The sequence below is a fragment of the Rhynchophorus ferrugineus genome, unplaced genomic scaffold, assembly GCF_030347505.1.
Source record: "Rhynchophorus ferrugineus isolate W39M unplaced genomic scaffold, kcgeb_rfMv2 rfM3, whole genome shotgun sequence".
Lineage (NCBI taxonomy): Eukaryota > Metazoa > Arthropoda > Insecta > Coleoptera > Curculionidae > Rhynchophorus > Rhynchophorus ferrugineus.
The window spans coordinates 8,134,476-8,156,997 of record NW_027472582.1 but is presented as its reverse complement, the minus strand read 5'-3'; the positions used below and the strand labels follow the sequence as shown (position 1 = coordinate 8,156,997).

At 32.5% G+C, this 22,522-nt stretch overlaps 1 protein-coding gene across 1 annotated transcript; it reads right to left on the bottom strand.

The window, feature by feature from the left end:
• Window positions 1-15,941: 15,941 nt before the first annotated feature.
• Window positions 15,942-22,274, bottom strand: LOC143193623 (uncharacterized). Its single transcript, XM_076399948.1, has 4 exons — window positions 21,985-22,274; window positions 21,593-21,700; window positions 16,195-16,275; window positions 15,942-15,998 (listed from the first exon to the last, which is right to left on the bottom strand). Exons 1-4 carry the CDS (start codon window positions 22,234-22,236, stop codon window positions 15,942-15,944), a joined length of 498 nt encoding a protein of 165 aa, XP_076256063.1. The 5' UTR covers window positions 22,237-22,274.
• Window positions 22,275-22,522: the final 248 nt, after the last annotated feature.

The following is a 22,522-nucleotide window of genomic DNA, read 5'->3' as shown; positions in this document are numbered from 1 at the left end:
AAGTTTGGTTTTCATCAAAAGTTTATTTGGTCTCTACATCTTTTTTTCGTTAAAATTGAAAAAGTATATCGACTAAATGGTGACCGCGATTCGCTATGCAACTTTCGGCTTCTTTCTGAGGAATTTTTATGACATCCTGCAACATCTGAAGCTGAATTTCTTCAATTTCCTGACGAATATTAACTCCAAGATGTTTAATCGTTTGGGGCTTATTCCCATAAACTTTTGATTTTAAAAAGTAAAAAAAGAAAAAATCTGGTGCTGTTAAATCCGGAGATCTGGCTAGTCATGCTAAATCGCCACTTCGCGAAATTACTCTTTCAGGAAAACGTCATTCACTAATTGAATTGTTGGACGAGCTGTGTGTGCTGTGGCCCCATCTTACTGAAACCACATGTCCACATGCCTATTATGAGTAACATTTTGCCTGATGATATATAAATTTGCACGCTTTGTAACTGTGATTTCTACTTTCATTACTCTTTTATATTTCATACGTTCATATTTAAGTTAAAGAAATTCACTGTCAAATCTCACTAGACACTTGTCGTGATTTTGGTGATGTTACTACATAATATTCTAGTATCACTAGTCATCTATATATTAGTGACAAAGAACACAAGACTTGAACTTGAATGAAAACTTCGAAATCAGCTAAGTAATTTGTAGTGAATTAAGACTTCGTCAAGAAAGTTTGAAAATACAAACTATTATAATTTGAATAGGATATTCTAACCCTTAGGAGCGTATGAATATATTTTGCGACTTGTGATTGTTGCTTGTTCAGATCGATGTAGTATGGTCTATTTGAAGCCGGAAGGAGTATTAAAATGAGTACATCCACATTGTTCTTTTGGTGCCGTTTAGCTATATTGCCAGAGAAAAAGAACTGAGGAAAAATTCTTTTCTCGAGCCACTCTCTGAGCTTTAACAGATATTTCGTCTAACTTTAAAATTATGCACCACATAAATATATTTTCGCGGTTGCTTGAACATCTAAAATAATGAAGTTATATTCTTAATATTGGCGTTGGGAACTATCGACTGAAAACAGTCGAAACAGTCGATAGTCGCAAAACAGTCGAAATAGTCGAGAGCCAAAAAACTAGCCACTGTTAATTTTGTATGTGCTTATATTTTCCAACGGTAGTTCAAGCGAGACGGGGATGTACATATTCCTTAGGGTACTAACTTTAAAAAAGAAAAGGAAAAAATAATTAATGAATACTATTAACATGCAACTAATTATTTCATTTTAAACAAAGTGAAATTACTTTTATATTTGAATGTTCTGTGGGTCTGTAAAAATTAATGGAATTTTTCTATGGATTGGAATAATACTCCCCAAATATTTTAACGCATTTTAATTGCTAATTTTAAATAATATACTATAATAAATATAGATAATACAGTATAACTTAAACAAAACCTGAAAACTAAAGATCTGAACAGTCGATAGTAAATAGTAACAAGATCAGTCGGACCGAAAATAGCGATTGAAAACAGTCGATACTCCTTTTCAGTCAGTAGTTCCCAACGCTACTTAATATCATTTGTTAAAAATAAATTACTATTGAAGCGAGAAAATCATGTTAATTACTTTTTGAATCTAACAAGTTGTACGTCATGGAATGAGTATGATTTTTGGATTACACAAATAACTGATTTTGGATAACTTCCCGCTCGGTGACTTTTAACTAACCCCCGCGCCTCAGCCCTTACGGTGCGCGCTATTCGCCCCCGCCACCCCCCACGCTCCCGAATCTAATTTTCCGAATATTTCACTATGCAGTTAAAATACCGGCCAGCCATTCGGTTCACAATTTAAATAAGAAGACTCGACGGAAAACGGTCTCCGCGCTGACCCTTTGCGGCCCAATTTACAATAAATTCGGACCGACTGACCGTCCTGATTCCGTTCCGGCCCTTATAAGAATGTCGCCCTATTACATATGGAATGCGCTCATTTCAGCTGCCGCCCCCGAAAGCCGTGTGCTGCGGGGGATGAACGGGGGAGTTCTTGCTGTGCGATAAAAATAGGTTGATATAGAATCATGATAATAAACAGTGAAGATCGCTTTCTGCTGTTCCCTGAAAATAGGGTCATTTCCACTGGATGTGTTAAATTTCTAACTCTGGACAGTATGAGATTTTCCACTAAGGGAGGTCGATGTTAGAATCAAACGAAACATTATTTGAGATCCGATCCATGTAGCTTTTAACCTATATTCTATTCAAGATAACAGTGAACTCACGTCATCAAGATGTAGGTGGATTAAACCTCCAGGGGATACCACTACGTGAAAAAAACACTAACTCATAGGTGGTGTAGAAAATGGAAATATAATAAAACAAAACCTTAACCTACAAACTATTGTACCTGTATAATTAACTGTAGTTTTTAGATTTACTATAATGTTAAGATAAATTATTCTTGATAACAGTATTTTTGTTTAAGTATTTTATTTAGATTAGAATTTTGTTATACGTCAAAGCCAAAATGAACTAAAACTCAAAGTTGATTAATGAATTTTTTAAATTTTAATCAGAATATAAAATGATGGGGTGGCGAATGTCTTTAAAAGTAAATTTCTGGCCCCTTTCCATTTCGATCTTTCTCCCTAATCTTGGAATGGTGACTGACCAGGTGTACGTTTTCAACAGGATATAAAAAAGACAGAAGATTGTTATCACGGAAGATAAAATGATAAAATGTTAGCAGATTACTGCTGGTTTAGCCACAAGAAACCTCCAACTTCATCTTAACAAAGCCGAATTGTTGTTGAAAACGTGGCGTATCAAAGAAAATGAGATAAATTCTACCCAAGTGACTTTTACCCTTTGTATAAGAACTTGTCCGCAAGCAGATATCTTTAAATAGCTGGAAATGCAGTTTGATGGACGTTTGACATGGAAAAATATATAGTTACAGAACACAAACAGCTTGAGCTTAAATTAAACCAAATATATTGGTTGATAGGGCGTAAATCCTCTTTAACATTAGATAACAAGGTTTTGCTGTATAAGTCAATACTTAGGCAAATTTGGACTTATGGTGTTAAACTGTGTGGTACTACTAGCAAATCTAACTTAGATATACTCCAGAGGTTCCAGAATAAAGTGTTGCGAGTCATCGTCGATTACGTCTCCAACAAACTGATTCAGCGCGATATCTCCTTAGAACTCATAACGAGTGTAATTCGAAGTGATAGTGCGAAGTACTCTGAAAGGCTGTAAGTGCATCCCGATGTATCCGCCAAGCAGTTAAATGTGCGCAGTGACAGTGAAGTGCGTAAGCTCAAACGCAAACTGCTATACGAACTGATTAATGGACACCTAGAGTGAGATTTTATAATCTCTAGAATAAATTTGAATAATCTTTAGAATTAGTTAGGATATACTTTTTAATAAAAATAGTATCTAGAATCAGATTTAGATTATAACTTGTACAGCAGATTACTTACTGAAGCGATCGTCTACATGTCGGGAGAGTTATATCATATAACGGAAATTATATGATAATACGTACTGACCACTGGCAGATTGTTGAAGTTCTAAGAGATTCATTAAAAAAATAAGAGGAAAAGCTAATATTCCGTCATTTTCTCTCAGAATATATGGCGCTTTCTTCTGTTGGCCGCTTAAACCTGAGCTAGTTTGATTCATTTTCATTCATTGATATTAATAATGTAAATAGATTAAAATGATTTAAAAATTTCATATTGTCTTTATTTATTTATAATACTTTAATTTATCATAACATTAAAATGGTACGAGTTACAAAAAATCAGTTTAAGTCCTTGTGTTCAGCAGGTTCAATTTGACAAAAAAACGTTTTACGTAATGTTAGATGACAAAACATTTGTCATGCAGTATTCATGTATCAAAATATCAAAAAAAATCCATAAAAATGTTTATATGTAAATATATATTACTATTTTTTTTTATAAAAGTAATAAAACAAATAAATAAATACGATTTGAAATTTTCATACCTTCTTTATATATGTATAGAACTTTAATTTATCATAACTTTAAAATGGTACATGTTACAAGAAATCCATTTATGTATTTTGGTTTAACAGGTACAATTTGAAATAAAAAAGCCGTTTCATTTAATGTTATAGAACAAAAAAATATTACACAGTGTTAGTATCAAAATATCCAAAGAAAATCCATCAAAAATGTGTACTTAAATTTTCATAAATAGTGTATCTATTATCGATATTAGATGGTATTTGATAAAAACAAACAGAAATTATAATAGCTCATTGGGTGTGGGTTTCATATCACGACTCGAAAAAGTTAATATTTCCTCATTTTCTTTCAGAATATATGGATCACCTTTTTTATTGGTCACTTAAACCTGAGCTATTTCAATTCATTGCTTATTTGTAAATATCTATTGCTATTTTTTTAACTAAATTATTAAAACAAATAAATAAATATGATTTAAAATTTTCATACTATCTTTATTTATTTATAGAACTTTAATTTATAATAACTTTAAAATGGTACACGTTACAAAAAATCCATCTAAGTTTTTGGTTTAGCAGGTACAATTTGAAATAAAAAAGCCGTTTCATTTAATGTTATAGAACAAAAAATGTTACACAGTGTTAGTATCAAAATATCCAAAGAAAATCCATAGAAAATGTGTACTTCAATTTTCATAAATAATGTGTCTATTATCGATATTAAATGGTATTTGATAAAAACAAACCGAAATTATAATACCTCATTGGGTGTAGGTTTCGTAGCACGACTCGAAAAAGTTAATATTTCCTCATTTTCTTTCAGAATATATGGCTCACCTTTTTTATTGGTCACTTAAACCTGAGCTATTTCAATTCATTGCTTATTTGTAAATATCTATTACTTTTTTAACTAAATTATTAAAACAAATAAATAAATATGATTTAAAATTTTCATACTATCTTTATTTATTTATAGAACTTTAATTTACAATAACTTTAAAATGATACACGTTACAAAAAATCCATTTATGTTTTTGGTTTAGCAGGTACAATTTGAAATAAAAAATGCCGTTTCATTTAATGTTATAGAACAAAAAAATGTTACACAGTGTTAGTATCAAAATATCCAAAGAAAATCCATAAAAAATATGTACTTCAATTTTCATAAATAGTGTATCAATTATCGATATTAATTGGTATTTGATAAGAACATACAGAAATTATAATATCTCATTGGATGTGGGTTTCGTATCACGACTCGAAAAAGTTAATAGTTCGTCACTTTCTTTCAGAATATATGGCTCGCTTTTTCTTTTTTATATATCTCTATATATTTTATATGTCTACTTTTACCAACTCTGGGCTTATCTGGACTGGGCCTAAAGTTTAACTTGGGCTCCGAACCACGGTCCTCAACATTAAGCCTACCGACTGGCGAGTGGCCAACTTTAGAAATCATCCCAGATGATATCCGGTCTTACCCAGCCTGGTTACTGGCGTGACTGGGATCATTTTCCTTGTCGGATTTTACACTCTTGCCTAGAACATTCACAAATTATAAACAAACACAAACATAAATGTACGACCATGCCTCAGCAGGATTCGAACCCGCGGCTATCGCACCAGTAGGAGGACCGTCCCATCGCCTTTATCACTGCGCCACCAAGCCGGCACTCACATTTTCTATTGACCACTTAAACCTGAGCTATTTCCGTTCATTATTTATCTGTAAATATATATTACTATTTTTTATAAAAGTAAAATATAAGTAAATAAATATGGCTTAAAATTTTTATATGTATATTTATTTATAGCAATTTAATTTATCATAAGTTTAAAATGGTACCAGTTACAAAAAATCAGTTTAAGACTTTGTGTTCGGGTACAATTTCACAAAAATAGTCATTTTATTAAATGTTGTAGAACAAAAAAAAATGTTACATAGTATTAGTATCAAATTATCAAAGAAAAATCAATAAAAATTTATAATTCAATTAACATGAATAACCTCTTTATTATCAATATTAATTGGTATTTGATGAGAACAAAGAACTTTAAAAAAATACATTGTATATGCAAACAGAAATTATAATGCAACAATGGATGTGGGTTTCGTGTCGCGACTCGAAAATCCCCAGCCTATCGTCGCAATTTCCATCGGGGAAAGCGATGGTGTTTTTCTCATTTTTCCTCCTCCCTCGTCGCCGTAAAGCTCCATCGACGGTCGACCTGACAAGCCGGATACCCCGGAATCAGCTTGTAAAACACCCCATTTTCCAATAAACTGATATCAATACCTCACCTGTTGCTGTTGCTCCCCCTAAAAATTGGGGTGAAAAACCGTTCGGGGGGTGAAAACGGTGCCGCGGCCGGGACCCGGCCCGTCGCCGCAGCCACTACTGCCCCAAATTGCATTGTTCGATTTTTTATTTAACGTTCTTTTGTAGTAAAACCTGTAATTCTCGTTGTATTGAAGTCATACGGTTTGTTTTTTTAAATATTAATCATTGAAAGTAGATTAAAATAATCTTTTTTTAGTCTGATTTAATGGTAAAATATTGTATCACAATTTTTTTAATCAAATTTTGCTTTATAAATATATATAAATAAATATTTCTTATGATGTATATATTTTTTATGAATTATTATTTATTATATGCTATACATAACATGTAGAAGATCATCTCAATAAATCAATGTCCATTAATCAAATTGGATGGCAGTAAAGATTTTAGTGACGAACGTATGAACTTCACTATCAGGGTTGACGATGCCAATTTATCATATTCTCCAATAATGCCAAGTTGTAAGTCCAATTCTCCAAGTTGGACAGAAAAATTTGCTAATTCCCAACAAATTCTCCTCAAAATTATTTTACGAATTCAAACAAGCCTCAACCGTTTAAATAATACTTATTTTTTATCTTTTCATAATATGGAATAAAGTGTAATGTTATAAATTATAACGTTATATTTTTTCCATATTCTTCTTGCACGCATTTTGCTTGATGGGTTAAACTTGACGGTACCGCCCAATGTCTTAATTCTTTCCCTCGTTACCATACTAAAGTACCTATATTTACAAAAATTTTTCGCCCAATCAGCGTTTTTACGGCGAAACACTTCAACCCTACAGCATTCACCATCATTGTTATCTTAATGAAGTTCAAGCCCATGTTGATGAAGATCCAGCATAGCATCAAGTCATCATATAATGTTTCTCCTGTCACAGATTTATGAAGCACTGGATATCGTTTCGGAACTTGCACCAATACTTTAATTTGTAGCTTTGAGGCTTCTAATGGATTTACAGCGAATATAAAAGAAAATAAAAGTTCGCTGATATCAAATAGCTTGTCAAATATCTGTTGAAGCCGGCTTGGTAGCGCACTGGTAAAGGCGAAGGGACGGTCGTCCTACTGTTGCGATAGCCGCGGGTTCGAATTTAAAATTTGTGAATGTTCTAGGCAAGATTGTAAAATCCGACAAGGAAAGGAAGTTGGTCACTCGCTAATCGGTAGGCTTAATACTGAGGACCGTGGTTCGTAGCCCTCGTCAAACTTTAGGCCCAGTCCGAATAAACCCATAGTTGGTAAAAGGAGACTTTAATACATACATATATATATATATATATATATATATATATATATATATATATATATATATATATATATATATAAATCTCTGTTCAATCGAATCAAAATTTTCATAATTTTTAAAATTTCCCATTTTTTTCTTTCATCTTTTAAACCTAGAAAATCTGTTGAACTGCTGAAGGCAGGATGTTAGAAGAGGACTTGACGTAGTTAGGATTCATGAAGCTAGCATAGAGATTACGCATCAATTAACAACTCTGTTCACTACTTTAACAGATATCTTCATTCATAACACATTCACACATCAGTCCCATTTAAATGATTAGCAAGGAAATTTTAAACAATCTGTTTTGGAATCGCTGAATGATGAGCCCAATTATTTGTTTGTACAGCAATATCTTATTACCTAAGGATACCTTCGGTATGCGTTCGACAAACCAATAAATTTGATTTAGTTTAAAACCAAGTTGTTTTGCTTTGGCAAATATGTGTTTCTTGAAAGACGTCGGTCTAGATTCACGCTAAAAGATATTTAAGATCATCCGCCCTGGGGAACAGGAAATGTTTTCAAACACAATTGAATTTTAATAAGGTATATTTTTTAGCCTCCTCTATGGTAACATTGGCAAGCAGTAAGAAATATACTGGAGATATAATACTCGAGCCAGCGCACTGACCTCTGTAATGTACTGAATGTAACACTCTACATCACTGCGATTGTTTTATTCTAGGAAATTATTCAATATTTAAACAAAATTGAGTTATACATAATTAGTCATTCTCATAAATAATAACGGATAGCACTTGATTAAATTTCATTTAATATAAATATGAATCATCAGTAGCATACCAAAGGGAGGTAAGTTATCCGCTTGACAATGTAATCAAACAGTGATTTTCAGTTAAATAATTATATTGTTTGTCTACATAAACTTAAGGATAAGTTAAGAGAGAATTTCAAGATACTGTGCGGCTCTAAAAACATAAAAACAAGAAATAGATTGCTTCAAGTTTGGGTGCACACGGAAGTTTAATGATAAATCAGGTAAATACAGGGGATGAAAACCACAATTTTTCACAGTATTAAGGGGCAAACTATTGTTCAAAGAAGTACAGCCCTTGAGAAAATACATTAGAAAAATTATTAGGCGGTGATATACGTTTAATATAGATTGTACACTATATATGACAAACATATATTTTAACATTTTCACTAAATTTACAACAAACAGCTTCAATATATCAATGAAAATACTTAAAATGTATTTTCTGTCTTCTATCTCTTACATCAAAGTTATTTTCTGTCAGAGGTAGAAGATAGAATTTTGAGAATTTTCGATATATATATATATATATATATATATATATATATATATATATATATATACATGAAAAATATGAAAGCAGCTCAAGAAAATCTAAATATAATTCTACAGAAAATTTACTATACAACTTATGGTTGGATACCGTCTGGAGATTTAAAAGTTGTCTTCTTACATCTTGCTTCTCGTCGGCAAAATCGATTTATAAAGTTTTGCATGTGAGCGAGACAGTATCCAAATAGATAAACAATGATGCTAAAAACACTGAACAACTCTCAACCTAAATATTTGAGAAAAATTTTTACCCATATATCAGAAAAAAAACTGAAATATTTGAATGTATTGGCGTTCAATTCCAACTTCGATGCAGCGGTGAATACAAAGCTAAATGAGATGTGGAGGTTATTTGAAGAAGCCGCGACGACGTTATTATGAAACATGGTAAGTCCCCGAGTATTAACTTATTATAGATTATATAATAAGGAAGTTCGAATATATATACCAGAAGCTTTACAGAGAAAAGGAAAAGAAATACAACAAAAACAACAGCAAATATTCTAAATAAATTTAAAATTTTTAAATTTTTTTAAAGAAAACGGTCAACATTCAAACATACATTAATTCGTACATTCGTTCAAATTTATATATATATATATATATATATATATATATATACATGAAAAGTATGAAAGCAGCTCAAGAAAATGTAAATATAATTCTACAGAAAATTTACTATACAACTTATGGTTGGATACCGTCTGGAGATTTAAAAGTTGTCTTCTTACATCTTGCTTCTCGTCGGCAAAATCGATTTATAAAGTTTTGCATGTGAGCGAGACAGTATCCAAATAGATAAACAATGATGCTAAAAACACTGAACAACTCTCAACCTAAATATTTGAGAAAAATTTTTACCCATATATCAGAAAAAAAACTGAAATATTTGAATGTATTGGCGTTCAATTCCAACTTCGATGCAGCGGTGAATACAAAGCTAAATGAGATGTGGAGGTTATTTGAAGAAGCCGCGACGACGTTCTTATGAAACATGGAAGTCCCCGAGTATTCACTTATTATAGATTATATAATAAGGAAGTTCGAATATATATATACCAGAAGCTTTACAGAAAAAAGGAAAAGAAATACAACAAAAACAACAGCAAATATTCTAAATAAATTTAAAATTTTAATTTTTTTTAAAGAAAACGATCAGCAGTCAAACATACATGAATTCGTACATTCGTTCAAATTCTTCAATTTATTTTTTGCTGGACAATGTGTCCATTACGATATTAAAATAATTCACAAATATTCGGCGATGAGCCAGCTTGCATGTGTAACTTAGAATTATTCTCATTAAAAATTATAACAGCTAATACTAAATAACTAATAATAAATATAAAACTTATTTCAATAATATTATAACTTTGAGAAACTAACTTTAAGGAAAGAACAGATTTAAAATTAATACGGAGAATCAAACGGTCGGTCGGTAGTTCTACATCTTACCTTTCCGAAGATCTCGAGAAAAATGTCTTCCAATCAACTCGAACGAGGCCTATTTTCACGCTGCACCTGATCGAGATCCCACGTCAAGATAGACAATAATTTCATATTTTATTAATACGTCCAACGATTACCAATTCCGAAACCACCCGTTTCAATCATTCGGAATCGGCGAGGATGACATAAAAACGTCAAGGGCAACAATACGGGACGCCGTGGGACGCGGCCGCTTCCAATCTGCCTCCTTCACCTCCCGAATTAGTCGGTGTCGATCACGGCGAGGGGCCCACCCGCCGTACCCCATACATCAGTCCTCTTTCTGATACAATTCTTTTATTGGAAGGTCGGGCGGCATGGTGAATTGATTAGTGTGTGGTTCGATGCCGATTCAACTTCACCAAAAACTTATTGGAATCGATGGACGTAATAATGTTGGCAATCTTACTGATAATAAGTCCACTTTTTTCTATCAAAACAGCATAGATATCGAGTCATTCTCTTGAATCGAATTCATAAGCGATGAAAGGTGACTATTGTATAGATAACTTTAATATGACAGGACTTAGACACGCTTAGTACAATCTTAATTTACAAATTAATTCATTACTATTGTTCTGTTGAGAAGTAAAATAAAACTAATCTACTTAAGCTAAAATTAAAAGTAAACGTATACACTAAACAAGTTTGTGTCGTGCGGTTCGCTTCAATCTTCTAATTTCCTTCGTATTGTCCAGAAACCGTATTGCTTCCACGTTGTTGTGATTTAGCAACCTTATTTCATGTTTTAAGGTGAAATTCTGGATCACTTCGTGTATCTATTTGATTTCGAGGCCATCGTGTAACTCTTCGTTTTTTACGTAGCGATAAGCATTGCTAATTAATCGTAGAACTTTGTTTTGGGCGCTTTAGATTCCTAGTTGGTTTGATGTTTTAGCGCAATCCCATATTTGCCCCCATAGATCGAAATTGGCTTTATAATTAATCCTTTATATTTATAAATCCCTTTAATATTAGGTCAAGTTGAGAGTATCCTTCGATTAACCAGTACTGCTTCTTGACTTTATATATATTCTCATCTGCTGTTTGTCTAACGTGATGTTTCCAATTTAACTAACATCGAGATATATTCCGAGGTATTTATTTAGCTGATTGTGATTAAGGAATCGGACATTCGTTAAGTGATATAATTAGAGTTTTGTTATTTCGCCATAACGCAAAATTAAAATGTACATATTTTAAGCAATTAAGCTGTATTTTCCAGTCTCTGGTCTATTTGTGGATCTTGGTAACCGCATTGTGTAGATAAACCACAATAATAAGAATATTGCTTATTAGATTGCAATTAACATTGTTTTAATAAACTTAACTAACCCTTGTACATGAAATACTCCATAAAAATTTAGTAGACTCTAAAAAGATTTTTCCACCACAACTACATATAAAGTTGGATGGCATCCATGAATAGAATAAGAAATTAAGCTTGGATATAACATAAAGATGCTTCGACTAAGTTTTTATACTATGTGGAAACCCCTAACTATAAACTTATATCTAGTGTATAGACAAGTTCAAATATCTTAATTGTATTTCTTATCCATACAACCAGCAGAGGAAGGAGTGGAAACAATTTTATCAGGACATAATAGAGATGGAGAAACAATAGTAATAATAATGGTGTACCAAAATAATACGTGATCACTATTGGTGCATTCTGTCATAATATATTTAGGTTTTTGTCAGTTCGCCGCAACGCAAAATTAACATGGACAGATTTGGAGCTAATAAGCTGTATCTTCCAGTCTCTGGTCTATTTGTGGATCTTGTTGACCACATTGTGTAGATAAACCACAATAATAAGAGCATTGCTTATTGGATTGCAATTAACAATGTTTTAATAAACTTAAGTAACCCTTGTACATGAAATATTCCATAAAAATTTAGTAGACCCCAAAAAGATTTTTCCACCACAACTACATATAAAGTTGGATTCTAAATATTTGGGTAGGAAATGTTCGCATTTATCAAGATTTCAATTGATTGATTGGTGTTCGATTCAAACTTCGAAGCTTCTATGAATAGAATAAAAAATGAGGCTTGGATATAACGTAAAGATGCTTCGACTAAGTTTTTATACTATGTGGAAACCTCTATCTATAAACTTTTATTTATATTATAGGAAAGTTCAAATCCCTCAATTGTATTTCTTATCCATAGTACCAGCAGGGAAGGAGTGGAAACGGTTTTATCAGGACATAATAGAGATGGAGAAACAATAGTAATAATAATGGTGTACCAAAATAATACGTGATCACTATTGGTGCATTCTGTCATAATATATTTAGGTTTTTGTCAGTTCGCCGCAACGCAAAATTAACATGGACAGATTTGGAGCTAATAAGCTGTATCTTCCAGTCTCTGGTCCATTTGTGAATCTTGTTGACCGCATTGTGTAGATAAACCACAATAATAAGAGCATTGCTTGTTGGATTGCAATTAACAATGTTTTAATAAACTTAACTAACCCTTGTACATGAAATTTTCCATAAAAATTTAGTAGACCCCAAAAAGATTTTTCCACCACAACTACATATAAAGTTGGATTAAATATTTAGAAAGGAAATGTTCGCATTTATCAAAATTTCAATTGATTGATTGGTGTTCGATTCAAACTTCGAAGCATCGATGAATAGAATAAAAAATGAGGCTTGGATATAACATAAAGATGCTTCGACTAAGTTTTTATACTATGTGGAAACCCCTAACTATAAACTTATATCTAGTGTACAGGCAAGTTCAAATATCTTAATTGTATTTCTTATCCATACAACCAGCAGAGAAAGGAGTGAAAACGGTTTTATCAGGACATAATAGAGATGAAGAAACAATAGTAATAATAATGGTGTACCAAAATAATACGTGATCGCTATTGGTGCATTCTGTCATAATATATTTAGGTTTTTGTCAGTTCGCCGCAACGCAAAATTAACATGGACAGATTTGTAGCTAATAAGCTGTATCTTCCAGTCTCTGGTCCATTTGTGAATCTTGTTGACCGCATTGTGTAGATAAACCACAATAATAAGAGCATTGCTTATTGGATTGCAATTAACAATGTTTTAATAAACTTAACTAACCCTTGTACATGAAATATTCCATAAAAATTTAGTAGACCCCAAAAAGATTTTTCCACCACAACTATATATAAAGTTGGATTCTAAATATTTGGGTAGGAAATGTTCGTATTTATCAAAATTTCAATTGATTGATTGGTGTTCTATTCAAACTTCCAAACTTCTATAAATAAAATAAAAAGTGAGGCATGGATATAACGTAAAGATGCTTCGACTAAGTTTTTATACTATGTGGAAACCCCTAACTATAAACTTATATCTAGTGTACAGGCAAGTTCAAATATCTTAATTGTATTTCTTATCCATACAACCAGCAGAGAAAGGAGTGAAAATGGTTTTATCAGGACATAATAGAGATAGAGAAACAATAGTAATAATAATGGTGTACCAAAATAATAGGTAATCACTATTGGTGCATTCTGACATAATATAATTAGGTTTTTGTCAGTTCGCCGCAACGCAAAATTAACATGGACAGATTTGGAGCTAATAATCTGTATCTTCCAGTCTCTGGTCTATTTGTGGATGTTGTTGACCGCATTGTGTAGATAAACCACAATAATAAGAGCATTGCTTATTGGATTGCAATTAACAATGTTTTAATAAACTTAACTAACCCTTGTACATGAAATATTCCATAAAAATTTAGTAGACCCCAAAAAGATTTTTCCACCACAACTACATATAAAGTTGGATTCTAAATATTTGGGTAGGAAATGTTCGCATTTATCAAGATTTCAATTGATTGATTGGTGTTCGATTCAAACTTCGAAGCATCGATGAATAGAATAAAAAATCAGGCTTGGATATAACATAAAGATGCTTCGACTAAGTTTTTATACTATTTGGAAACCTCTGTCTATAAACTTATATTTATATTATAGGAAAGTTCAAATCTCTCAATTGTATTTCTTATCCATAGTACCAGCAGGGAAGGAGTGGAAACGGTTTTATCAGGACATAATAGAGATGGATACGTGATCACTATTGGTGCATTCTGTCATAATATATTTAGGTTTTTGTCAGTTCGCCGCAACGCAAAATTAACATGGACAGATTTGGAGCTCATAAGCTGTATCTTCCAGTCTCTGGTCCATTTGTGGATCTTCTTTACGGTTTTGTGTAGATATACTACAATAATATGTATACTGCTCGCTTCACTTTTTTCCTCAGATTCTACAGTAAATGAATCATATATGATTGATTTATTTACATTATTGAATTATATACTGAAATGAATTCGTTTTGAATAACATACAAAACAACCGAAATTTCTTTTTTCCCAACCCATTAATATGGCCAGGAGAATTGGTCATATTTTTAAGAGCCAATTAAAGTAAAATAATTTATATATGGACTGTAATTTTGTAAGATAAACTCAAAATATTATATTAATATAAAATTATAATATAAGTTAACAAATTTTCATCCAAAAAAGGATACTATTAGGTGCTAATATGTATTCTGCTAATTTTTCGCAAGAATGGTTATGGTTATGACCTGGCGAAGCTGGCCGATCGACTCCAAGGCCAAATTGTTTTGGTCGCCAGACAATGCTCTCAGTTTGGTAGGACCAGAGTGGCGTGGTGTCTCACGGACTGTTGAAACTTGTTTAAATAGGTAATAGTACCGCTACCGACACCAAAGGATCAATTTGAACCACGAATTGATCTATAAAAGTCCATAATGATCCATAATATTGATAATAAGATAACGCATCGTCTCGTAAATCAAAACCGCTCAATGAAGTGTAGAAAGTACTTGGATATGATATATTATCGCAACGGCCTTACTCTCCAGACCTTGCCCCGTCCGGCTATCGGCTTTTCACATCAATGGAACATGCGATTGCAGAACAGCACCCCGCCAATTTCGCTCCGCAAATTAGAAAATGGTTCGATGAATGGCTTACTCAAATGACAAACAATTTTTACGCTATCATCGGTAAATTGCTTGAAAGGTGGACAAGATGAGTAGAATCAAATGGACAATACTCTGAAAGAATAAATTTTTCCATTTTCTTGATAATTATGTCATTTTTTTTTTCAGTAGGAGGTATTCACATCTATGCAGCATGTGGCTGATGGTTTCGAAATCACGAAGAGCAGCGAAAATGGACCTATAATTGGATGTCTGCCAAACCAACATCCACCTTTCGGCTCTTTATCGCCAAGTTGTCAAAATGAAAGGGCATAGTTTTAGAAACTGTTATTAGACTGTAAATTTTGAGGAAAAATGTGAAGCAAGAAATATTCACATTATTGCAATCAATGTTAGTTGTTACTACACTTTAACTATTATTTTCATATCGTTTTCGATTTTGATTTCAATTTTTATCATGTTATTTTATGGTTATTTTTATAGTTTCTCATCTGTTATGTTTTTTTATATGTTGTAATTTTATTACGTCCTTACAGTATCAAAAGTCCGTCAATTTGTTTAGCGCGCTTCAATATCTCTATCTGGAACTGAAAAAATACTCATTGGTATTACAACACGTATACACTATATAAATCCCTGCGGTTTGATTCGCTTCATTCTTCTGATTTTCCGCGCGATGTCTAGCAGAAGTGTTGATTCCAAGCTGCTGTGATTCAGTAACTTTACTTTATATTTCAAAGCAAAATCTTGGATTACTTAAGCATTGATAATTAATAGACGAACTTTGTTTTTGCAGAAATTAGGATGTACGCACGCGCATAAGTTAGCTATAGAGTTATCACCATTCTCTGTTATGACGAGTCTCTAAAAAAACACATTTGGGGTATCAATTTAAATAGTATCAAAAGGCCATTCTAAAACTGAATTAATCAATCTATTTGAAAAACTACAAGGCACGCGAAATAAACAGGTACGAATATAACAAATTTGAAAAAATATTCAATATATATAGCATATATTTTAAACGATGACGATATAACGAATAACAATACGGTAGAACGACTTAAAAACCATTAAAAAGAATTATCATACAAATGATCAATTTAGAAATTCGTCCGTAACATTTATTTCCATCCATGAAGCGAGTAATTTGCATTTCTTTTGTTTCCAAATTAATTATTTCTACGTTTACAATAGTTATTGTAATTATATACATACGTAAACGGTGTAGCAACGTGCATTAAGCGCCCATTTTTATTGCCATTAAGCCCGGATAAGTTATTAAAAGTTTCACCTGTTCCTTTCCTCTATTTGTGGGATGTGCGTTGTTGATGAATCAAATCGTATTTTTTAATTTGGCACCGTGTTACGGTCGACGCGGAACTTTCTAGTGGTGTTTCTTTCACTGATATTTATTGACTTTGATATGATTAAAGTTATTTATAATATTTAGCATATATTGTTTTTAATTAAATAACTATAACTATATAGCTTCAATTTATAACTATATTACACATAGTCTGTCCAAAGAAGTTTTGTACATTCGTAATCTAAGTTGTGACGTCGAAACGTTGCAATGTTGCTGTATCAACTCTGAGTTTTAGTTCAGTTTGGCTTTGACTTACAATAAAATTCCAATCTCAATAAAATAATTAAACAAATATAATGTCATCAAATATAATTTATTTTAACGTTATATTAAATCTAATGCAGATATTATGAACAGGCACTTAACTACAATTAAGTACACAGTTATAATAGTTTGTAGGTTGGGGTGATGTTTGATTATATTTACATTAAATTAGGCGATTTTGTAGTTGTATCACCTGGAGGCCTAATCCACCTATTTAACAATTGTATATCCAAGTAATATATTTTACTTTCATTGGAGAGCATATTTACCTATTAAGCTTAGTTCTTGTGTGTTTCGGTACAATGTTTCCTTGTAAATTTCTGATATCACTGTATTTCTCCTTCGTTTGTTCTGTTAATACCTGTATACATCATTCTTGATAAAACTAGATTTAATCACTGCATTCTCCTTAACGCATTTGCCATATCTACAAAACAGTTACTAGTCGTTCTCTCCTGACACATTTTAACCAAATTTTCATGTATATTCTGAACAATTACAAACTTATCTGTGCACATAAAATTTTTACACTCTAGAATAACATTTCCTACAGTTATCATATGTTAATTATATACGCACCTTCACTTGTTTCCGTTCTCATCACCCTGCCTTAGAAATTGGCAGAATGGCTTGAATCATGCATCATCATTCTGATTGAGTTCATCCAAACCGAAGGTGTTATTAACCATTCCTGTTTCTAGCATGGGGTACAATATATCTCCAAAAAATTATTAATAAATGCTATGACTAATAAAACGTAATCATTTGTTATAGCAACGTTTAACTTTTGTTGTCATAGCACTATTTTAATTATGAACTTGCCGTGAGTGACCATTGAGTATATAGGTCCCTTTCTGAAATATCCATATCTTATCTAAATACATAAATTGAAATAATACATCTTCCTTAATTTTATTATATGGCTTTTGAAAATTGTATTCTTTTAAGAGCAATATCCAGAAGTTCCATTAGACCTCTTCGATGCTTTAACACTTTCCGTTAAAATAATTTAATTGAATTATGTTAATTATTATCTCTCATAGAGCTAACATCAAGCTGATCTTGATTGGTCACCCGACTCTTATGAGGACGGTTTTTTTTTTGGTGAATTCATAATTACATTTTTTAATTTTTGAAACATTTCAGTGACCTTGTCCATACTATCATTTACCTCTTTAACGAGTTTTAGTGGCAAGAGGGACCTCCATTATCTTGTTCCTGTTCAACGTAACTGATTAGAGAAGCATTATGTTCGGTCTGGCTTCCCAATTTTCAATCAGAGTAATAATAAGTTTGCCGGTTTATAACCTCTTATCACTATTGTTTCATACGTTTAACAATCAGACGACTTTGGCAGGTTATTTCGGTTACACGTTCGAACTTATCAGACAGCATTGTGTCTCTTTTTAACTAGAATTACATGAGAAGGAAAATATTGTCGGATTCTAAAACCAATTTGCAAATTGCGGCAGGCAATACATTAAACATCTTGATAACGTATATACAAAATAGGTGAATGCTGAAGGATGGTTTAATATTTTTTCCCATGAAAATCTAATTTGAATAGATTTCAATATTCAATTCCACGTCATCGTACACTTTAGACTTTCATTGTATTCAATAGTGGCTACTTTGGGAAACAATCAACCTTCATTCGGTAATCTTCGACAATCTGCGCATCGTTTTGCAGCGTTGCCATTTACAAGCGATAGAAAGGTAGAATCCAATCAGCCATATTTGTTTTGGCTCTGAAACTGCTCAAATGTCTAATATCATTGTCTTGTTTCTTTAGAATTTCAAGCTATTGTTTATATTTTCTTTCATATTTGTTTGTTAGTTTCCATATTGTCGATTTCCATTCATCGGGTTTATTAATTAATTTTTCATTTATAAATAAGGTTAAGAATTCGAATATACAGTTTATATTCATTTATTTTACATAAGGAGTTAAGTATTTCAATATTATCTATTTTTGTACTGTTCAGGTTCTAGTTTTATATGATAGGCAATGGATAAAGCATTTAGTTGCGAGTAATGTCAAACCACCAGACATATATTTGAGGAAATTTCATCTAGATGAGCATGATTCAGCGAATGAGCAATTAGATCTCAGATATTAATAGTGCTTCCGCGCATACTTTTTAATTTAGCAATTGTTAATCATAAGTTAGTAAATTTTTGATTCCTCAAGAGTTTATTACAAAAGGCCTACGATTCAGAGTGGCTCATATATGAATTAATTTAACCCTTTCAACAAAGTTAAATCAACGGACAAGGAAAGTATTGACCGAAAATTACGTTATTAGTATGAATGAGAACACATTCCGTTAAAATTCAATTCACAAAAAAGCAAACGGTTTCATGCAAAACGAGCCCAAAAAAAAAACGTTTATTTTCAAGCGGGACCTGCAAGTATCCATTGAAATCAAGTAGACTATGACGATGGTGTCTCGTTCCCTTATCGGGAGACGTCGAAGACGGTTGGATAATGACATAGTTCGTATCCGGAGGAAATACGTTTCGAGTACCAACCGATTTTTAGATCTCGTTTTCGTTTTAGTGATTTAACGAGGGTTAAAAGGGATGGACAACTTGCGGTTCTTCACTGACTGGTGAGAAAGAAACTAAAACAGCCTAGGATCAGAATTATATATGATATATAATATTAATTAAAGTACTATATGCTCACATATTAAAAAATATTAACAATTTTTTAAATTATTTAATTACTAGCTGACCCGACAGATTTCGTCCTGTCAAAAAGATTTGTAATGTGGCAGTTTTTGTGCCTACGTATTTTAAAAAATTCTCCTGAACAGAACCATCACCCTGGTGATAGGGCGTTGTGAATAAAAAATAATTAAATAAAACATATATAAGGATTGAAAAGTAAGTAATCGCTTTATTGTTAATCATGTGAATCATAATTATTATTATTATTATCATTATATTGCTTTGTGGTATACGATGTTTTTTGTTTGATTACCTGGCGCATAGATAAACAAATCTGATGGTTTTCCAACACGGGAACAGGCAACATACAATTGACCATGTGAGAAACATGGGTTTTCTAGATTAATACCACAAACACTTAATGATTGCCCCTGGGACTTGTTTATAGTCATAGCAAAAGCAAGCCGTCAACATGTCTATAGGAAATTTGCCATTACCAATGTCAATGAGTTGTTTAGAGAATATGTTTCCAGATTGGTCATTTTGCAACTCGACACGCATATTCTTGCTTAAATGAAGTACTTTAACATGTTTCCACAAATTGGAGGACTTTAGACATGCATTGAGTTCATCAGCTGGCGTTGATCGTGGAATCACTGGCAATGTTTGACGAAAATCTCCTGCTAATAAAATCATTGCACCACCAAATCGGTTATTATTGCTACGTAGATCTTTTAAGGTTCTGTCTAAAGCCTCCAAAGATTTTTTATGTGCCATCGTGCATTCATCCCAAACAATCAATTTACATTGCTGCAAAACCTTTGCCATTGCAGAGTTCTTCGAAACGTTGCAGGTTGGAGTTTCATTGCTTTGCATATTTAATGGCAATTTTAGTGCTGAATGGGCTGTTCGACCACCTTCAAGCAAAGTTGCTGCGATTCCCGACGAAGCGAGTGCAAGTGCAATTTTATTTTGTGAGCGAATTGTTGCTAATATTAATGAAATAAAAAAAGTTTTTCCTGTACCACCAGGTGCATCTAAGAAATAAATCCCTCCAGTTTCATCATTTGTTACTTTCATAAGAGTTTCAAATACATACTTCTGTTGTTCATTTAACAGTGGAAGATTTGTTTGAATTTATTCTTTCAAAGCGTTGAGATCATACAGTCTTTCTCGATGCAACTCTTGGTTAAAAGCGTCATGCATTGGACGATTGGGCGCGGTCAGGCCTAATTGAATTAATAGTTTGTTTGACATTATCAAGCACATGTCCTCAATTGAAATCAATGCTTCATTGTAAATTTCTTCACTGATTTGTATATTTGGATTTCCCATTCTATTCCGTATTTGATACAAAATATCATCACACATATAATATTTGTACTTCATCCACAAATCAATTGGGTTTGATGGGAAGCATGTAGATATGATTATAGAAAACAATGTTCGTATTTGATGAGTGTGTGATGATATTACAGCATCATTGAGAGTTTGATCCCAATGAGCGTCATTTTCAAGCAATTGCAAACGTTGACAGGCTTCTCTGTAGGATCCACACAATTCACCATCAACAGTTCGTAACTGTTGGAATGATGTTGGGCCACGTACATTGACTAATAGCAGTCGTAAATAAAAACATTCATCATTGCTTGGATGTACTGAATAAATCCGGCCAATCGCATCGGTGGAATATACATCTGTATATCCTGGAACTGGTTTTCCTTGTTTCCGTCGTATAAATCTCCTTGAGGATTGATTCCAGGTATAATATTCTGGCATTTCAGAATATAGCAATGTTTGTGCGAAATCATCGTTTTGGCATGTCTCAAAAAAACTGGTTAATGTAGTAGATGGTGGCTGAGCAGCTCTTTGTACTGCGTTCTGTGCTGTAAAATACACTCTCAAATAAATTTGCAGGAATTTGTTGTCGCTATCTGACACTGGTAACAGTGAACCTGCTCTGTGATATATTTGCCCTTGTATCTGTAAATAAAAAAAATATTATGGTGTGGTATAAATTAATGGATTGTCAATGATCAAACTTAAATAATATTTGATCTTAAAAAGTATATATTTAGTTTTAACTAATATCTATCAAATATAAAATATAATAAAAGTGTCACTGAAACTGAATCACCATATAATATGATGACTAAGTGATATATTTCGTAATGATTAAGAAATTGAAGATTAGTAACACATCTTAACTTTGGTGACAGAAAATTTTGTTCGCTAAAATAATTATGAGTAACTGCTATAATACATACCTTGAAAGTTGGCATAAAATTTTCCCGAACTGCATTTGTTGCCCCAAATGAAGTCATTTGAAAGCAATTGTTATATTGTTGAATATGTGTCAAAAAGTGTATAGAATCTGTTCCTATTCCTGAAACCAATGAGTACAATGGTTCTGGTGGTGGATCCAATTGTATCAATTTCACTTTACCATTTGCGCAACACAATCCATTGGCTTCGTTTTTGTATTTTAATGCCTTACAGTGTGAGCAAACCAAGTTCATAGAACCAATAACAACACATTGGTAGTTACTGTAGTCAATTGACACATCGTAACTGAAAGCAGCTGGATTCAAACTTGCGCGATTATTAGTTGAATTTCGCGCTCGCGCTTCACGCGTTTGTGATATCCGAATTCTTTCACGTTCATTTCCGTCGTCACGTTCTTGTGCAGTACGATTAGATCGGTAATTAGCTTGGTTTATAGCATTTCTGGTTCTTCTACCTAAATTGCTTCGTCTTATAGGAGGCATATCAAATATAAATTATTTTTTCACTAATCACGAACTA

Coding starts and splice junctions, on each gene's coding strand:
- LOC143193623 (XM_076399948.1), bottom strand. CDS start 22,236: ATGAACTTGGTTTGCTCACACTGTAAGGCATTAAAATACAAAAACGAA. Junction 16,276..21,592: donor ATTTTACAGCACAGAACGCA/GTACAAAGAGCT, acceptor GTGTTTTTTTAG/AGACTCGTCATAACAGAGAA. Junction 15,999..16,194: donor CTAATTTCTGCAAAAACAAA/GTTCGTCTATTA, acceptor GTATTTTTTCAG/TTCCAGATAGAGATATTGAA.